The following is a 20,670-nucleotide window of genomic DNA, read 5'->3' as shown; positions in this document are numbered from 1 at the left end:
TATTTGTGGTTTTGTAAATGATTTGTCCATCAAAACTATTTAATGCCTAGGCAACCTCCAGACAGTAAGTACCCACTTATACTGGTTTTATTTGCAGACTGGCTTAGGGAATTTTTTTAAACTTTAGAGTCTGAATAAATCTCTGAAAGCAAGAGGTGTAAGAGCTGATCCCTTATTTCTTCATGTTGGAATCATTGACTGGTGATGTCGTTTTAGAATCCTAATGACAAAAATGCCTTCAGTTGATAGAACTGGCAAGTACACACGATGGTGTTTTCTTTATTTCCCTCTGAGCTGTTGAAATTCTGTGCTGAAATTTGATTTCCTCTTATTTACTTTTGCTGCAAGAGGAAGCATCCTCAACTTCTGTACGGGAGCGACCACCCGAAGAAGTTGCAGCTCGCCTTGCACAGCAGGAAAAGCAAGAACAAGTTAAGATTGAGTGTATGTAAACCAGACGGCTTCTTAAGCACTTTGCGTCATCTCCATCAGTTGCTGTCTTCTTCAGCCATCGGCACACGTTTCTGATCCATCAGCTAGTTTGGTTTCTTTAGTGGCATTTGTCTGTGTACCACCTTTATTTCATCATTTGTTTTCTTTCCATTTAACCTCGTTTTACCTGGGTAACAAAGGCTGTTCTTAGTGTATTGTTGGAGAAAATTTCTAATAATACTTGTACTTAATCCATTTATGTTTATTAGGGTTTGTGCTAATGATTCTTTGTGTTCTGTGGAACAGAAGTTGTTTATGTTTTGGCAACTTCCCTGAAAGCCTTTTAATTGTTTAATTCATAAATTTATTTGTATAGGTCAAAATGGCACCTGCTGTGGTTTATTATCAGCCTTTGGACTCTGTCTAATAGCCCCCTTATCTGATGGAAGGTGGTGAAATGTTCTACACATGGCTGGTTTCCAGCTAACTGAAGTATATTCCCTTTCAAGTTTTGATTTTATGTTAAACTTTTTTTTTTTTTTTTTTTTAAAGATTTTATTTATTTATTTGAGAGAGACAGTGAGAGAGAGCATGAGCGAGGAGAAGGTCAGAGAGCGAAGCAGTCTCCCCATGGAGCTGGGAGCCCGATGTGGGACTCGATCCCGGGACTCCAGGATCACGCCCTGAGCCGAAGGCAGTCGTCCAACCAACTGCGCCACCCAGGCGTCCCTTATGTTAAACTTTTTGATGGTTTTTAAAAGAGATATATCTAAAAATGTCTTTTTCTTGTCTTAAGGTGTAGGGCACATCATTTATTGTACTGGGCAGTATAAAGGTGTTTGTGGAAGTAGGGGATGTGTAGCTTTTTGCTAGACTGAGAGGTGTTTATTTTAAAGTCTTATGGCAGTTCTTTATAGTTTTTTTTTTTCAAAGATTTTATTTATTTATTTGACAGTCAGAGAGAGATCACAAGTAGGCAGAGAGGCAGGCAGAGAGAGGGGGTGAAGCAGGCTCCCCGCTGAGCAGAGAGCCTGGCGCGGGACTTGATCCCAGGACCCTGAGATCATGACCTGAGCTGAAGGCAGAGGCTTAACCCACTGAGCCACCCAGGCACCCATCAAGATCAAATTTTTATTCATGTTTTTATTTTTCACTTTTCATCTTTTATAATGTAGATGCCCTGAAGTTGTGCATTTAAGAGGGTGATGTCTGCTGTTTTGTAATTATTACCCCCACCCCTTTTTTTTGGATCCAGTTCTTATCTTTCATTTTGGGCAAAATGAAAATTTTAAGAATTTTCTCTATCACCTCTTAGTTTTCTCTCAGGCTTTACTTTTAAAATATGTGTGCTTGTAATTCTTAAATCTCTCTCTCTCTCTCTTTTTAAGATTTTTAAAATTTATTTGACAGAGATCACAAGTAGGCAGAAAAGCAGGCAGAAAGAGAGGAGGAAACAGGCTCCCCACTGGGCAGAGTGCTTGATCCCGGGACTCTGAGATCATGACCTGAGCTGAAGGCAGGGGCTTAACCCACTGAGCTACCCAGGTGCCCCTGTGTTTGTAATTCTTATTGAGAATCAAAACACCAGGGGCAGCCTTGGTGACTCTGTTGCTTAAGTGTCTGCCTTCCGCTCAGGTCATGATACTGAGTCCTCGGACTCCCTGCTCTGCAGGGAGTCTGCTTCCCCCCCCACCCCTACCCCGTGCTTGTGTTCTCTCTGTCTTTCTCTCTCTCTTTCTCAAATATAAAATCTTTAAAAAAAAACAAAACAAAAACAAAACCCAAAATCAACAAGTGGAACCACATCAAACTAAAAAAGCTTTTGTATAGCAAAAGAAACAACTAACAAAACAAAAAGGCACAGTGCGGAGTAGGAGAGACCATTTGCAAACCTTAAGTCTGATAAGGGGTTAATACCCAAAATATATATGAACTCCTACAACTGAATAGCCAAAACAAAACAAGAAAGAAAGAAAGGGAGGGAGAAAGAAGAATCCAAAGTACAGTGAATAGACCTGAAGAAGACTTTGAGCCTATGGGCCACTGTGAAGTGGTTTACTGTTACCTGTGCTCTCATGTGTGGGGGTGGGAGGTCTCCCCCAGGCTCCCCTGCCCCCCTTAACTCATACACATTCCCTCTCCGCCTCTTTTTTCCTTTGTACCCCTCTCGTCATACCCCATGTGTCTTCAGGTGAACCTCAGTCTCACATTCATGGTGTGGTATTTTCTCATCACCTTTCTCTTTCATCTTTGTTGCATGGGTACCGGCACGTGGTTCCTAGGTTCCATTTGTTCATCTCTAGCTTATGCTGCTTTTGCTCAGAATCACCTTCTGTTTTTGTTTTACCTGCCAAATATATTTTCCCTTTTAAAATTATCTGGTATGTGATAAATTAGTCTACTCACTGGCTTTCTTCAGGTGATCATTTTGCCATTTTAGTATTATATCTGGATTCATCCCTTGCTTTATTTATTTATTTATTTTTAATTAGGTTTCTTTTTGTTTCCTGAAGCAGCATGTAGAGATATGATTTTAGTAGGTTGTAGCCTCTTGCATCGTGCTATCTGTTTGTTTCTTGACTTCTTTTACAGAAAACACTGTCCTTTCCAAACCACTGTTTCTTTTTTGTTGCCTTATTTCCTTATCATTTTCTTTCTCTTGTTTGTCTGTTATCTCCTTATATCTTGGTGATATAAGTTGCTGTGAGTATCCTTTCATGCTGAGGTGAAATGGGCATCTCTTTTTCCCTGTGGATCTATGGGACCATTCTTTAAACTGAACAATGCTGATGGTTATGCTAAATTTATAGCCTCTAGTAGCTCTAAGGGGCTAACAGTGCCTTAAACTTGTTCCTCCCATTGAGGTATATGCTAGCCTTCTTTAGGCAATTTTTTGTCTTGGAGAAAACAAAACAAACAAAAAAACCAAAATACTTTTTATTTTGAAAAAAATTCAGTTGTATATAAAAGCAAAAATAGTATAATGAACCCCTATAGGTCTGGCCACCAGATTTAGTAATTACTAACATTTTACCATACTTGCAAATGAAATGATTCTCTAAATCTCTGTTTTTGTTTTTTACATTTTTGAGGAAATGCAAAGGAAGACTCAGTAGGAGAAGCAGGGAAGTTTACAATAAAGTTATTTAGCAGGGAGGGATTTGTTTTTTACTGTTCTTTGTATTTCAGCTGTAGCCAGGAGCTTAGAAGACGCTCTGAGCCAAACTGCTCACATCACTCAGCAGGCCATTATCGCTCAGAATGCCGCGGTGCAGGCTGTCAATGCGCACTCCAATGTCTTGAAAGCAGCCATGGACAATTCGGAGGTGAGCCAAAGAATGGATAGCCATGTATTTTTTTTTTTTTTTTTAAAGATTTTATTTATTTATTTGACAGAGAGAAATCACAAGTAGGCAGAGAGGCAGGCAGAGAGAGAGAGAGAGGGAAGCAGGCTCCCCGCTGAGCAGAGAGCCCGATGTGGGACTCGATCCCAGGACTCTGAGATCATGACCTGAGCCAAAGGCAGCGGCTCAACCCACTGAGCCACCCAGGCGCCCCAGCCATGTATTATTTAAGACTGATTTCTTCCTTTTAGTATGGGCTTTCTCCCACTAAGTGAAGACTATCAGGAGTAATTTTTTTTTTTTTTTTAAATAAGACAGGAAAGATCTTTGCATGTTTTTTTTTTTTTTTTTTTTTTAAAGATTTTATTTATTTATTTGACAGAGAGAAATCACAAGTAAACGGAGAGGCAGGCAGAGAGAGAGAGGAAAGCAGGCTCCTTGCTGAGCAGAGAGCCCGATGCGGGACTTGATCCCAGGACCCTGAGATCATGACCTGAGCTGAAGGCAGCGGCTTAACCCACTGAGCCACCCAGGCGCCCCTGCATGTTGTTTTTAATGAGTTTCATATAGTGCTTTATCTCACAACAATGATATGGTACAATAATTAGTTCATATTTGCTCTCATATCTTAATAGTGCTTGAGTATTATTTTGTCGTTCGTTCTTTTTTGCTTTAAAATTGCCAACCATTTTAAATTTCTTTAATTTTTTATTTTTTTTTGCCAATCATTTTTTTAAAATAAACTTTTTACTTTAAGATGCTTTTAGTTTGACACACAGTTATAAGAAATAATACAAGGGACGCCCGGGTGGCTCAGTTACTTAGGGATTTTCTCTTGATTTTGGCTCAGGTTATGAACTCAGGGTCATGAAATCCAGCATGGAGCCCCATATCGGGCTCTGGGCTGGGCATTGAGCCAGCCTGCTTAAGAGTCACCCTCTCCCTCTGCCTGTCCCCCATCCCCCGCTTCACCCTGCCTCTCACACTCTCTTTCTCAAAAAACAACAAAAAAAGCAAAACAGAAATCCCATGTACCTCCAAATACCAGCTGTTTTATTTTTTATTATTTTTATTTGTTTTTTGGGTGTGGAGCCTGACACAGGACTTCAGTTCATGATGCTGAGATCAGGAGTTTGGTGCTTAACTGACAGAGCCACCCAGGTGCCCCCCATACCAGCTTTTTTTTTTTTTAAAAATTTTATTATTTATTTATTTGACACACAGAGAACAAAAGTAGGCAGAGAGGCAGGCAAAGGGAGAGGGGGAAGCAGGCTCCCTGATGAGCAGAGTCCAGTGTGGAGCTCAATCCCAGGACCTTGGGATCATGAAGTGAGCCAAAGGCAGAGGCTTAACCCACTGAGCCACCCAGGTGCCCCCCAAACCAGCTATTTTAAATGCTTAGGTTGATTATTTAACTTACATTGAGCACATCAGAGAATAAATTAAAACAGTAGTACTGGGACGTAATAAATTTTTTAATAATTACATTCAGTTATTCAGTGTATAAAAATGTATTTAGACACCAAGTTGTTTGAAGACTAAAAATAAATACATGAACTGTGAATCTCAGGGATCAATACCTTGTGCAATAAGTAAAGTTACTTTGCCACTATAACTGTTGGCTTTTTACAGAATTTAAACATGCTTCACGTTGCTTTAGTCCTATGCACATACATCACAGAAAAGTTAGAGCTCTGATGTAAACAACTAAAATTAGAACCTTTAAAAAAAACTTTAAGAAAATTCTGGCTTATTTAATGTCCAAGAAAAAAATTTAGATTTCAGTCAAAGTTCAGTCAGGAAAGTGGAAACCACGTAGAGAATACTTAATATTTCGGTTATACAGGTGTGGGAAGGGTGTAAGTTGTAGGATATCAGGAATTTGGGTTCAAACCAAAGTATACTTGTATGTTTCAGAAGGACATTGATTAGAAGCTTTAAATATCAATGGTATTACTTTGGTGAAAGGCTCCATAAGAGGGATTTCCTCTTCCCAATGAATGCACAGCATGTAATGCATGTACATTAGATAGTATGAAATCTGTTGAAATCAAGATTTAACAACTAAAGGACATCTTATGGTAATGGTTAACTAGATTAGGGGATATTCGCTGGTGTTACAAAATTATCAGAAACATGAATGAACACAAGTTTTGAAATGTTAAAAATGGATACCAACTTCTTTAAATAACTGCAGATGCACAAAGGCTCTTAAAATAGATACAGAATTACTTTCTCAAAGCCCTGTTTGGAAACAGTTTGGAAACAGTTGGACTCCTTTTGATAGTAGGGAAACCTAGTGTCTATTCACAGAATGGCTTATCCTTGGACCTATGTAAGGATTTTCAAGGAAGACTTTTGTATATATGTAAAATTAACATCTTACAAAATTCAGGGGTGAGTTTGACAGTAGTTGATTTTCACTTTACCAGTTATAGAGGGTCAGTTTTTAGGATAATGTTTTAGAAGAGTAAGGACTGTACAGATGTATAAACTTTCTGCTTGCCCTTAAACTGATTTTGGTAGACAGACCTGCAGTTAAGAGAATTTTAAATAATGATGCTTCATTGAAGAATAAACAATTCATAAAGTTACTGTTCTTACAGATCTTTTCTGCTTCATACTCTCCTTTTGTGAATCTAATAAAAATATTATCTCTCCTTAGAAGATGCTTATATGCTCTAGAACACAGTCTTCTACAGTTTTAGTGATTGGTTTTGATGGGGTTCATGGACTTCCTTGGTTCTAACCATGAACCTTAGATTAAGAGACCCTACTCTGAAGAAATGCCATATATAAGTTTTTAACCTTTGAATTCGATGCCCTTGTTTCTAAATTTAGCCACGGTGGTGTATCCTGTGACTGTAATAGCGATTATTCATGTTTACATAAATAAAATATTTTGTTTAGATTGCAGGTGAGAAGAAGTCGGCTCAGTGGCGCACAGTGGAGGGTGCATTGAAGGAACGCAGAAAGGCAGTCGATGAGGCTGCTGATGCCCTTCTCAAAGCCAAGTAATTACTCATGGACTTTAACAAGTAATTAGGGCCTCCTGGTGGCTTTCTTTGGGCTGGGTTTTCTTTGTATTGCCTGTTTACAAACATGAGGCAGAGAAACCCTTCCCTCCCTTCACCTCTCCTTGATCTGTATCGGAATCAGGAACAGAGAGGCTTAAAAAGGAGAGAGGGAATAAAATATAATTAGGCCAAAGTAAATTTGGCAGAAACCTATATAAAGGTTCTTGTATAAAAAGCAGTTTTTCTTTTAGGTGATATATCTGTACGGATTTACTGAGATTCTGCCGTAATTTCAGGATTTTTCAGGGTTGGTTTAGGCAGTTTTATCGGAATTTTGAGAGTATGTCACAGTCTCTTTGTTTTAACTGTCAAAGTAGTTAGTAAATAATAGGTCTAGTTTTATGCCACCTTGACCTCGATTCCTGGAATTTGGCTAAAACTAGGATCAAGCAAGCCAAGTATAAAATCAGTCTCTGATGCTGGAAACCTACATTTGACTAAAGGGTCTCATTAGCCTCTCAACTTGGAATCACTCATTCAAAATTTTGTTGTGATTTTTGATAAAGTATTTATTATTCATAGAGAAAGAGAAGTCTTCTAATTCACGGCAGCATATCTTTTTAGGAGTTTTAAGACGTATGCTCACATCACTAAACCTTGAGTCGGGGCTCATGAGTTCTGTGTTTTGTGGTGACTAGGCTGCAGTTCATCCAGTTTGTGAAATACTCTGAATCATGAGGGCTCCTTGAAACCCACGTGTATTTGCTCAGTGAGCTCCTTGGCTTCCTCCCTTGCTTCTGCCTTCTGTATTAAGTGCTCTCTCAGCAGAAGGGCAGTTGACATAATCCATGCAAAAGCTGCCGTTTATTCAGTGCGCTGGATGTGGCAGTTGCTGTGCCAGGTACTTCTCATTGATTTCTTCTAATACCCATATAAAGGTGAACAACAAAGGAAAGGTGAATCTGGGAGTTGAATCCAGGTTTTCCTGGTTCTGAAGCCTGTGTATTCCATGTATACCATGCTTCCTGTCTGGTTCATGCTAGTAAATCTAGCTTCCGACCAAGCTATTTTCAGTTAGTTTGTATATATTGTGAAAAAACACTTGAGTAATTTTTTTCAAATTACATTTTTTCATAGTTTCTTAACAATTGTATGCTGCGTATATTCAAGCTCTTTGCTAAAGTTGATGAGGAATAATACTAAATCTTTTGTTTTGTATTATTGGTTTCTAGAGAAGAGCTAGAGAAGATGAAAAGTGTAATTGAAAATGCAAAAAAAGAAGAAGTTCCTGGGGCCAAATCTCATATAACTGCCGCCGAGGGGAAACTTCACAACATGATAGTTGATCTGGATAATGTGGTCCAAAAGGTACGTTTCTTAGATCTTTTATAGCATTAAAATATTTTTAAAAATATTTTTTTGAGGGACCATGAAAGTGAGAGAGATCACAAAGGGAGTAGGAGAAGCAGACTTGCGGTTTAGCAGAGCCCAATGCGGGGCTCAATCCCAGGACCCTGAGATCATGACCTGAGCCGAAGGCGGAGGCTTTTTTTTTTTTTTTTTTTAAGATTTTTAAATATAATCCTTTAGTCAAAGAATTTGAAGAATTCAGGAAAATAATAAGATTCTTTTCTTTTTCTGTTTACCCCTGGAAAGAATAGAAGTTGTTACTAATCTTGGACACAAAGTGGATTATCCATTATTATCAATACTTCTTAAAATAGGTAATATTTTTGGTCATGGTTATTAAATGAAAATCTTCATTTTGTAGCAGTTCTTTGTTTGCACTTATATAGTCTATGTGGGTAGTTTCCTGTGACCAGAGAAAGAGGGACAGGGGCATAGTCGGATGGTAAAGGGCTTGGCTCAGTGGGTTAAGCCTCTGCCTTTGGCTCAGGTCATGATCTCAGGGTCCTGAAATCGAGTCCCACATCGGGCTCTCTGCTCAGCAGGGAGCCTGCTTCCTCCTCTCTCTGCCTTTCTGCCTACTTGTGATCTCTCTCTCTCTGTCAAATAAATAAATAAAATCTTAAAAAAAAAAAGATGGTAAAGGGCTTGTCTGCATTACAGGGCTTATGTTCCTTTTTCTGAGCTTTAGCTTTCTCTCTATATATTACTTATATATTCTCAGCCAACATATAAATACGTGACTATAATGTCTCCTTTTTTTGGGATGATAATGATAATTTCTGTTCACTTTAACCCATACCCCTTGTATTTGTTCAGGTCAAAGCAGCTCAGTCTGAGGCTAAGGTTGTATCTCAGTATCATGAGCTGGTGGTCCAAGCCCGGGAAGACTTTAAACGAGAACTGGACAGTATTACTCCAGAAGTCTTGCCAGGGTGGAAAGGCATGAGTAAGTACAACTGAAGTATTGGTGCTTTTCCTGTTTTTGTGTTTTAAAAACTGTTCAGCTAAACTTGCTTCAACCCCATTCATCTAATCCAAACCTCTCTGGTATGCTTATCTCAATTTGTTGACAGTACAGTGTTTTCCACATTTTATTTGTCTTAGCCATAATAGGTGACAGTGCTCCCATGGTTTAGTTCCAGCCAGTGTTTGATTCCAAAGCTAATGGTTCTATTCAGATCTCTGCTACTTAGGAAAAAATAATTTAGAATCCAAGTAATTCAGAGTGACATTTTAACCTTAAATCTATTAGAATATTGTTTATATATGTAAAATTATGCAAAGCCTTTGATACTTTAAAAATATTTGTAATGAATTGAGGCATGCCTCAGGACTGGTCTGATGACATCATGGTTGAAAAGTCATTTGGTGAGAAGGAAGTCATCTGTATGACTGTCAACTTGCAGATAGCTCAGACTGCGGGGAACTTTAACCATGTTTTATACAGTGTAACTGCAGAGGATTGTTATTTCTTCCTGAAGTGCTCTGAGAGTACTAATAGTCACATAAATTACCAGTCTCAACAAATTCAAAATACATTTGCTACTGTCTGTTAGAAGCTGAATGTAAGGTAGGAACGGAACTGGTGTTTTAGGCCTCTCTGAGCCTATGTCAGAGTGTATGTACTAGCTGATCCAACTGGTCAGCTGCTCGGTGTGTGCTTAAGAAGATACATGGGTACTCAAGGAGACTCATAAAATATTCATAGCAGCCCTGTATTTGTAAGAGCAGAAAAATCAGAAACTGCTAAATGCGCCTTCCATGTGGCAGTATAAGTGAATGAACTAAAACTATGGCTCTCAAACATAAATGTTAAGAAAAAAAGTTGTGAAAGAATACAAAGAGTAGGGAACCACTTACGTGAAGGTTAAGAACATGCAAAACAGTGTGCCGTTTTAGGATGCATATGTATATAAAATCTAACAAGATGAATGGTAAACACCATATTTAGAGCTAGTGGTTAGCACTGTTGGGAGGAGGGAGGAGGAACCTTTAGCGGGAGCATAGGTAGATGTTGCTAGGATGGGAAAACGAAGTGCAGGTTGTAGATTGTCTTTGTTTCCCGGGGACAGTTCCTTTATTGCTGTAGATTAGTAGAAAATCTCATCTGTGTGCTTTGTTGAGACTGACATCTCATCTTCTTCATCTTGCCAATTTTTCCTGCAACACTGGAACAGGTTCCTGTTTTTTGGTTTTTGTTTTTTTGGGGGGGTGTGGGATGTCTAATACCAGATTACACAGTTGACTTCTAGAGCCATTTTGGGTGAAAAATACCTGTCTTTGAATTTAAAGGTCATGCCCATGATGTTAAGCTCACGCCGAGAGGCAGGAGACTGGCTGTGGTTCCCTCTCCTGTCGCTGTGTCATCAAGGTGGTGCCTGTGACAGAATATTGATTTCTTAAGTATTTGAAATGTCTGGAGAGGCCTGTACTGAGAACAGAGTCCAGACTGGGGCTTAGTGAAATATGCAATGAACCAATGTAAATTGAGGGCTGGGGAGTAAATGAGAATGATAGTTTTGGTGTAAAAACTAAGTTGATTGCTTCAGCAAAAATACAGATGAGCCCCTGGAAACCAAAGCTACTTTTAATATGAATGAGTCTCTTATTTTGTAAAATGCTAGAATTTACCTGGATTTATATTGCTCTATGTCCTTTTATGTTTTAGGAAATTAGTTGTTTTGCTTTTTAATATTTAAGTATGCGTTTTCTGTTACTGGTTTCTGGTTCCCTGTTTCTTTTTGGATATTCCTATTTAATAATTAATAACTGGAATATGTAAGTTCTTTTTTTCAAACTTTTCTTCTTTTCCTTTGTAGGTATTTCTGACCTAGGTGAGTAATTTTGTTTTAAACTTACAGGCTATTTATTTGTGTCTTAAAATACTGAAGTCTTTTTGTCTATGGTTCTTTTATTAAAGCATTTGAATAATTTATAACAGAACTGTGTTGCATGTGATAAATCTGATTTCAATTTTTTGGGCATCCATGTGCTCTCAGGAACAAAAATGTTTCACCAAGTGATTGGAAATCTGTAGATAGGTAGATCGATATCTATGTGTATTTTAAAGCTTTCGTTATATAAAATTCCAGTAACAAGTGGGAGAGCTCATAGATTCATCACCTATCTTTAGTAATTATCAACACATGGCTTTTGTCATTTATTTCCCAGCTTCTATGGAATCAGATCCCAAATATCATATATCGTTTTCAGTTACAAATAATTTCCATATTTTAAAATAAAAATAATCACTGTACCATTATCACACCTAAAACAGTAATTCCTTGATATCATCACATGTCTGTTTGGTGTTCAGTTAACCCCAATCATTTTATAGAATGAGTTTTTTTAGTTTTATTTGAATCAGTATCCAAAGGAGCTACACGTGTTGAATTTGATCACTAAGTTTCTTATCTCCACTTTATTTTTTGCTTCTCAGTTCTTATACTGTGGAATTGAGTCATTCATCATGTAGTATTTCCCACACTCTGGATTTTGCTATTAAAGCTGTAATTCTTAACCTACAGAAATGTGTCAGAATACTTTTGGAATGTGACATTTGAAAACAAAATACATGCATAAGCCTAAGTTAGAATCTTCAGGCATGTGTATTTTAAAAAGCTTGACAGGTGATTCTTATGGGCAGTTCTGGTTGTAGGTCATTGTCCTAAGTAACGCCATCTGTTTAACAAAAGGTATAAAAACTCTTACTAGTAAGAGAAAAGTCAGAGAATCTGAATTTGAGATTTAACAGAAAAGAATATTAGAATGCCTTTTATGACTAATCACAGTTATGCGTGAGCGAAAATATAGAAGTGTGTATATATAAACTGGTTTTAGAGGCAAAATTAGGATAAATTATAAAGTCTATTTATATTTAGTTCAGATTGGAAGTCCTAATTTGGGTTCCTGGAAAAGAACTGATAATATACTTGAAGGCCTACCTAAATTACTTCGCTTGGGATTGAACATGTCTTAGTTGGACACAGGCTGTGAATTTCTGAGGGCAGTGGAGAATCTAAATCTGCTTCATAGGGTTAGCTACCCTTTGCTTTCTTTACAGCTGTTAAATTACTGTCACTTGAAGCAGGTATGTTGTAGATGTTTAGTTTTGGTGAAATCATTAACATTTTAATGTCATTTTCTGTTTAGCTGACAAGCTGACTACTGAAGACCTGAACTCTCTGATTGCTCATGCACATCGCCGCATCGACCAGCTGAATAGAGAGCTGGCAGAACAGAAAGCCACGGAGAAGCAGCACATTGCACTAGCCTTGGAAAAACAAAAGCTAGAAGAAAAGCGCGCGTTTGACTCTGCAGTGGCAAAAGCATTAGAACATCACAGAAGTGAGATACAGGCTGAACAGGACAGAAAGGTAGAGGAAATGAGAAATTAAATGTGAATCCACTTGAATAGCTGCTTCTAGAGATAATATCAACAGTTATTGACTTTAAAATATTAGATGTAAATCATGCTGACCCACCATTGAATTGGCCCTTGTTCTAGGCAGAACTTCTAGGGAAGGATTGTTGTAGCAGAGTTCCTTTATATTGAGCAGATGCTGAAGTGAAAGGAAGTAACAAGTCCTTGGTGTCCGGGATTATCGACTTTATCTTTTCCAGGTGGAGCCGCTGTCTCCTAAAGCGGTGCTGAAAGACTCAATGTTGGATTGTCTTTTTTCTCCGCGAGTGTTTTGGTTAAGAATGGATGAGATTTCTCCTTTTAGTCTTGTGTCAGTGCACATCATGTATTAATAGGTGTCTCTGGGTTGATTTGGGCACCTGAGTACTTACCTCCATTCGTGAGCACTCCCTCCGCCATGAAGTTCTTTTTTCGATAGCTGCCAGGACACCACCCTCTCCTGGCCTGTCTCCCACCTTGCTGGCCACTCCTTTGCCCCCTTCTTGGTTCCGCCTCCCAAATAGGAGCATGTACTGGCTGTGGTTCTGAAACCTTTTATCCATCTAAACTGTCTCCAGGTGCTCTTATCTAGACCTGGGACTGAGAAAGTTAAATCCTGTCTGTCATGGGGACATTTGTGTTGCTAGTTCTGGCCTCTGCCTCACCTTCAGATTCCTCCTGTCCAGCTGCTGACTTGATGTCTCTACCAGGCTTCTCAGTAGTTGTTTGAAACTCAAACTCAGTTGTTTCAAACTCAGTTTATTCAAAGCAAATTTCTTGACTTCCCCCAATCTGTCTCCCAGCCCCTCAGCTTGTTTCTTTCTAAATCTCCATCCCCAGTTGCTCAAGCCAGAAACATGCTTAGTTGTTCCTCTGCCAACTTTCATACCTGTCCATCGACATACCCAGTTATGCATCCAAAGTAAACCCCAACTTTGTCCCCCTTCTCTAAGTCCAGATTATCATCATAACAGTTTCCCTTCCCATAACAGTCCCCCCCCTTTTTAAAAAAGTAGATTTATTTTTTGGTGGGGGGGGTACAGGCTTGGGGAGGGGAAGAGGGTGAGAGAGAATCCTCAAGCTGACTCTCTGCTAAGTGCAGAGCCCATGGCAGGGCTTGACTCCAGGACCCCTAAGATCATGATGTGAGCCGAAACCAGGAGTCAGCCATTCAACTGACTGTGCCACTCAGGAGCCCCCAGGTTCTGTTTTCATACCCATCTTTCTGTGTCCATTTACATGGTAGTTGGTTCAGATCAGACGCTAGGTTGTGAAAACCTTGCACTGACAGCCCCCTGCTTTTAATAAAATATCCAAATTCTTAGCCCGTACCAAAAAGGCCTCTTGATTTTATTCCTGTTTGCTGTGAACCAGACTTCCCTTACTTCCCTTATTGCCTGTATTTGCCAGGTGCCCTGGTTTTTTTGTTTGGTCTTGTACCTTCACTACTTACTCTGCCCTAGACGGTTTGCTCTGCCTTATACTTTGTTACACTTTCTCTCTTTAAACCTTAGTTTTAAGCTTGGATGTTACCTTCTAGAACAGCAAGACTTTTCCTGTTCTTACAGTGTAGATTCTGTCTTCCTTTCCCTCATACTGCCTTATTTATTTTCTAACAGTAAGTATCACAATCTGCGCTGTCCAGTTTATCTACTTACTGTCTGATCCCTATATTGTACATTATATGAGAACAAAAAGTTAGTGTGCCTCCAGCGCCGCTGTATCCGAGCATATAGTAGGCACTGCCAAGCCCAGGATCGGCACTTTATAAATATGTATGTACTGACTGAATGGGTTTATTCATTACTTCTATTCTGAGAAAAAGTAGGTTATGAATTCCAGGTAATTAGTATTAAATAACTTGTAATTAGCTAATGGCCAATTATTGGGTGAGTTGTGATAGGCTTTTCATATTTTTGGTTAGATCTGGGCCGTGTTGTGAATCTAAATTCATAGTAAAGTATGGGCGCCTGGGTGGCTCAGTGGATTAAGCCACTGCCTTCGGCTCGGGTCATGATCTCAGGGTCCTGGGATCGAGTCCCACATCGGGCTCTCTGCTCGGCAGGGAGCCTGCTTCCTCCTCTCTCTCTCTGCCTGCCTCTCTGCCTACTTGTGATCACTCTCTGTCAAATAAATAAATTAATTAAATCTTAAAAAAAAAAAATTCATAGTAAAGTAAGCAGTTTCAGAGTAGTTTTCTTTGTTTAGAAGAAATTGAGTAAAGTAACTGCCAAATATTTACTGATTTTCTTAATAGTTCTTTACAATAGGCATTATTTATTACTCATAGGTTACACAGATGGCTGTGGTGAAGCTGTGTTTGATCCCAAGTCTTTGTAGTTATTTCTTTCCATGAGTTGGAATTTGTTAATTGTCACAGGAGTGTGTCATTCAGGAAATGACAGTGTTGGCCTTGTGTAAGATGCAGCCTGGTGATGTGGAAGAAACAGAAATGGGGGCCAGAGAGACCCCATTTGAGGTCTGATTTTTGCCATAGCTGTGTGACCTTGTTTTCAAGTCACTTTCCAACATTCAGCTTTCTGATGGATGTCAGAGAGGTCAGGACCATGTTCACATGCGTGGCACGTTGGAGCAGCTCAGGATACAGAAGGTGCTGTCATCCTTTCTCTTTTCTTTCTCTTTTTCTGAAAGAAAATATGATAATTCCTGTGGTTTCACAGGTAGAGGAAGTCAGAGATGCCATGGAGAATGAAATGAGAACCCAGCTTCGCCGACAGGCTGCTGCCCACACTGATCACTTACGCGATGTCCTTAGGGTACAGGAGCAGGAATTGAAATATGAATTTGAACAGGTGAGGACCTGCGAGACCGCATCAGCTGCCCTTCAGCCTCCTTTTCCCCTTTACATGAACAGTCTGTCATTTCCTTTTCATGTGCTCTGGATGTCATTGCCCCCGAGGGTGTGGAAGAGTGAGGAAAGGTTGCTAATGGCACCCAGCCTTGGCACACTGGGGCGTTTGTATATTTGTAGCACTGCTGTTTTTCATGGAAAGATGTATCTGTGTGTTACATGTGTTTTTATCTGTGTCCTAGTTACTTGGAGCCTTCAAATCTTTAGGGAGGGTTGGTTCAGGGGGTTTCAAGAATGCAGATGGTGCTTGACATGGGTACCTCCTGACTCCTACGGATTATGTGGTAGTGCTCAGATTTTTATATCTGAGGAAACTTCCCAGAGAGGTTAGATTTGGAAATTACAGCAAGACAGGTATCTTTAATCATAACTTGTTTCTATTCAGCAAGCCATTTATAATATATTAACTTATTTTGTCTCACAAGAAGAGAATGAGGTTTTCCACGTAAGGAGATCTTCCAGAAAATTGAAATTTATGCCAATATGAAAAGGTATTTTACTTTAAATTTATTTAATGGGTATTTTTCTGAGAAAAGAATGAGTATATAAGCTCTTGAATCAGGAATATTGAATACAGTTTATTATGTTGGGGTGGTAGTACGTTACTTTATTTTCTCAGGTGGCACTTTCTCCTTTTGTAATAGTTTGAGTTCTCCTCCTGGTCTGCTTCCTCTAATACTAGGTTCTGTCAGTAAATTTGTAGAAAATCACATCTGCTATGAGTTTTAGGAAATTTTTGAAACCTTACACATAATGGAGGAGTTTTCCTGACAAATATTTGGTGATTTCAAAGGCACTCTTGCTTGTGGAGATGGAGTTGCTGGAAGATGAGTGTCCTAATAAATGCCATGCACTGAAGTAGCAGCACTCTTGTCCGGACACTGTTTATGTTTTATTTCAGGACCTGTCTGAGAAACTGGCAGAGCAAGAGTTACAGTTTCGTCGGCTCAGTCAAGAGCAAGTTGACAACTTTACTCTGGATATAAACACTGCCTATGCCAGACTGAGAGGAATCGAACAGGCTGTTCAGAGTGAGCTCATGGGCCTCTTATTACAATTTTATTCAGTCCAACTTCTTAGGATAATTTGTTGGTAGCAGGACAATGAGATACATCCATCAGCATTAGGGTATAACGATGCTGAAGTCGTGCTATTAAATTTTATTCATTTCTGTGAAAATTAACCCAGATTTGATAAGTTTGGAACATAGAGAGTTTGTGAGAGGAAATTTAAAAGAATCTAAAAATTAAATCTAAATACTTGAAGTTTTACTCGGTATATCATAGAATGGAGATCACCATTTACAAAGCAGGTTACCCAGCACACTTTTGTTATGTCTTATGTGTCCTGAGAGGAGCAGAAGGCCAGTGTATCTCCATGCTCGCCCTCCGGCTCTGCTGATCTGTCTCCAGTCCTATTTTGGAGGTGGTGATTTGCTGATTCTACTGACCAAATGGACAGTAGTTATTCTGAGGCTTCCATGTGCCACATTGAAAGGGAAATGTCCTGATAGGATGTTGATAAAATGAGTTTTTTGGGGGGTGTTAGCCATCTTTGTCAGATAAGTATAAAAATAAACTACTCATGAAATTTCAAGATCTAGTAGTCCATTATGTTTACTTAAAGTCTTCCTTTGCAGGAAGTTTCTGATGGCATTAACATAAGTCTTAGCCTAGTTTAAGTATGTTTCTCAAACATTCTAAAATTATTTTAGAATTAGATACCATGTATTGTCCTAGATGTCACAGGAAAAGAGACTCAGTTGTGCTTGTACACATACACCCTTTCAGTTTTCTCCATGGTTTTACTAAAAACAAGGCCTTATTGGGGCACCTGGGTAGCTCAGTCAGTGGAGTGTCTGGCTCTTGATCTCTGCTCAGGTCATGATCTCAGCATGAGAGCGAGCCCTGCATCAGGCTCCACCCTGGGCGTGGAGCCTGCTCACTATTCTGTCCCTCCCGCTGCCCCTCCCCTGCTCTCTCTCTTTAAAAAGAAGAGGAGTGCTCAAGTTACACTTGCAGTGTTGCCTCATGAAGAGGCCAGCTTTCTAGGAAAGAACACGCCAGAAATGGTGGTAGGTGATGTTGGAAGAGGCTCTCTCTGGCCCCATTGTTCACACATGTGGCTTTAGCCTTTTTGGAGTGCAGGGTGCATCAGATCTCTGGAGGTATTGAGGAGGACATGTAGTCAGATGGAGAGAAAAATGTTTTTCTTTGCCTTTTTTTCCCTTGATAGGTCATGCAGTGGCTGAAGAGGAGGCCCGAAAAGCCCACCAGCTCTGGCTGTCGGTGGAGGCGCTCAAGTACAGCATGAAGACCGCGTCTGCAGACCTGCCCACCGTGCCGCTGGGTAGTGCGGTCGAGGCCATCAGAGTCAACTGTGGCGATAGTGAATTTGCCCAAGCTTTAACCGCAGCTATCCCTCCAGAGTCCCTGACCCGTGGGGTGTACAGTGAAGAGACCCTTAGAGCCCGTTTCTATGCTGTTCAAAAACTGGCCCGAAGGGTTGCAATGATTGATGAAACCAGAAATAGCTTATACCAGTACTTCCTCTCCTACCTGCAGTCCTTGCTCTTATTCCCGCCTCAGCAACTGAAGCCGCCCGCGGAGCTCAGCCCTGAGGATATAAACACTTTCAAATTACTGTCCTATGCCTCCTATTGCATTGAGCATGGTGATCTGGAGCTGGCAGCCAAGTTTGTCAATCAGCTGAAGGGGGAGTCCAGACGAGTGGCACAGGACTGGCTGAAGGAAGCCCGAATGACCCTAGAAACTAAACAGATAGTGGACATCCTGACAGCATACGCCAGCGCCGTAGGAATAGGAACCACTCAAGTACAGCAAGAGTAAGGTCTAGGAAGAGTATTGTAAAGTCGTATTTTATGTGAAAGGGAATCAGCAGTGATACATGAAGGGTTTGCAACAGGGTCCCAGAATTGTCTAGAAAGGAGCAGGTTACAAGTACTGTTCTAAATGTTAACACCTGTTGCATTTATATTATTTCCACTTGCTATCATGTCAGTGAACTCCGGGAGTATTTTCTTTGCAACTTGTGTAACATTTTCTGTTTTTCAGGTTTTACTGATCAGGCTCGTGAGCCAGTCAAAATAATGTTTGTGATCCCTGTGACTACTGATTCTGCCCTTGGAGCAAACTGAATAAAACAAAAAGATGAAAACTGAGTAGCTTATCCCTTTTCAAAAAGTACCATTTCTAGTTCATTGTATGTGTAGACAATTTCCTTGACAAGTGGCAACAACAGAAGTAGGAAGTCCTGGGCACTGAGTTTCCCGGTCATGAATTGGGTTCCGAAAGTGCAAGGTCTGTTTTTGGTTTGAGGGTTCTGGTGAACTGATTCCTGCTGCTCAAACTCAAAAGTGATGTACAAGGCACAATGTCAAAATATTTATAATGGGAGATAAAGCATTTCTAGTGATTAAAGGCACTAGAAATAGTATCTATCTGAGACTTTTAAAGTTGCTACCACAGGTAAAATTTTTATTTTACATTGGGACCCTATATATACACACACCTGTGTACATACATAAAAGTTTTTCCAAACCACTGCTAGCCCCTTTTTACTTGTGATGTACTGTTTTCTGGTCTGTTTCATTAAAAAAAAAAAAAAAAAATTCTTTTTTTATGCACAAATTAATTCAACAGCCCTCAAAACAGGTCACAGCTCTCGGTTCTGAAGTACTGGTAATTGACCTTGCTCCTTTCTAGTACTTGGAATGAATCTCTTCATTGTAGTGGGCATAGTGAGCCTGGAAACTTCACGGGATTGAGTAATTTTGTGGTATATTTAAACTGAATTGCCATAAAACCCAGAGAACTTTTTTAGTTCACATCTCTGAAGGTTAGGACAATTGCCATATTAGGTAAACATTAACAAATTCCTTTTTTTTTTTTTAATTGCATGAAAATATTGTCAAAAATTTTTTTTAGTAATTTTAATTTTTGTTGAAGTTTGTGTGTTCACAAAGAGACTAAGGAGGCACTTTCATTTGAGCAAAGTAACTGCAAATCCTAAAGGAGAGAGGAATTCTATTTTATATTTCTGCAGGTGTGTGCCAGACCCTGAATTTGGATTGTTACATTGAGTTTGCACGGCACTTGACCTTTGATGTGGAGATCTTTTGGTCCTGTTTTGGCCTTGGTTGATATTGCTAATATTCCTTATGTTCTTCCTGAGTAGATTCTTAAATCAACAAAATATATACAGTGTGTCTGATAGAACACATGAGTTGTGTAATGCCCTTAATTTCTACAGTTAAGAGTGGGCTATTTTTACCGGACGATAATGAGGCTGTTCTAAATTCAGCCTTTCTTCCCTTTGGAATGGCATGGAATTACAAAATGCATTAACTCGCAAAGCTGCTTACCTGTTTGTCTTGGTAAAGGTGCATGGGATTTGTTCTACTTATGTAGCATGTAAAATATTACCAGTTATGAGGAAATCTAAATTTAAATTTCTCTAGGAGCTGGGAAATAACTCATCAGATGTGATTCTCTGAGCTTGTAAGAAGCAAGCAATACTGAATCGTTTATTTTAGCTCAGTCATTCAAAATAATGAAGACCACTGGTCTTCAAGTTTTAGTCGTTCCATTAACCTCCTTACCCCTGCTGCCTGTAGGAAAACGGGGTGAGGTGAAAGGGGACACTTGGTCAGGCTTTGGTTCTCATGTGTAGCGAGACTCCCATCTTCCTGAGATGTTACGCAGCAACCCTCAAGTAAAAAGGGCCTTTACTTGGGTTCTCAGCTGTCCTTGAGGGCAAGGTGGAACCCAGAAGGGCAAGTTTGGGGAAGATGGCTGTAACTCTGGACTGTTAGAGGCAGGCAGCTTCACTCCAGCAGGTTTTTACTTCAACTATAGGTGGTAAGTTACATCTCTGCCACTTCTGACTTGCTCGTGTGAAGCAAATCATTATTGCTTTCATTGTCTCAATCTACTTGAGCCTTAAACTGGGTTACCTTACTGCCTCCCTCTTGAGTGCTGTAGGAAGTGTTCCTCAGCATTTTAAATTCCTGTCTCCAGATACAACATTAAAACTCTGATCTTTGCTTTAATGTTTCAAAATCAATAATGTAACTAAAATGCAGTTTTAGATAGTCTTTTTTTAAGGCATAAAGTCTATTCCTTAGTATTAATTTAAATCCTCTGCTCTTTCTTAACAGGTTCTGGATAAAAG

General features: G+C 39.5%; 1 protein-coding gene across 5 annotated transcripts in view; it reads left to right on the top strand.

Moving 5' to 3' along the window:
* The window catches only part of IMMT (inner membrane mitochondrial protein), a 44,035-nt gene extending 25,377 nt beyond the window's left edge, over positions 1-18,658 (top strand). For 3 of the 5 annotated variants that reach the window (XM_044261562.1, XM_044261560.1, XM_044261561.1), the window contains exons 6-15: positions 349-444; positions 3,622-3,758; positions 6,687-6,790; positions 8,026-8,161; positions 9,020-9,149; positions 11,023-11,037; positions 12,356-12,579; positions 15,287-15,418; positions 16,379-16,508; positions 17,713-18,658. In XM_044261562.1, coding sequence (XP_044117497.1) covers positions 349-444; positions 3,622-3,758; positions 6,687-6,790; positions 8,026-8,161; positions 9,020-9,149; positions 11,023-11,037; positions 12,356-12,579; positions 15,287-15,418; positions 16,379-16,508; positions 17,713-18,326 — 1,718 coding nt within the window. In that variant the 3' untranslated portion in view covers positions 18,327-18,658. The remainder of the gene's footprint in view (positions 1-348; positions 445-3,621; positions 3,759-6,686; positions 6,791-8,025; positions 8,162-9,019; positions 9,150-11,022; positions 11,038-12,355; positions 12,580-15,286; positions 15,419-16,378; positions 16,509-17,712) is intronic. The other 2 variants (XM_044261564.1, XM_044261563.1) reach the window with 1 other exon arrangement.
* The last annotated feature ends 2,012 nt before the right edge of the window (positions 18,659-20,670 follow it).

The sequence above is a fragment of the Neovison vison genome, chromosome 8 (genome assembly GCF_020171115.1).
Source record: "Neovison vison isolate M4711 chromosome 8, ASM_NN_V1, whole genome shotgun sequence".
Classification (NCBI taxonomy): Eukaryota; Metazoa; Chordata; class Mammalia; order Carnivora; family Mustelidae; genus Neogale; species Neogale vison.
This window is presented reverse-complemented; position numbering and strand designations above follow the sequence as displayed.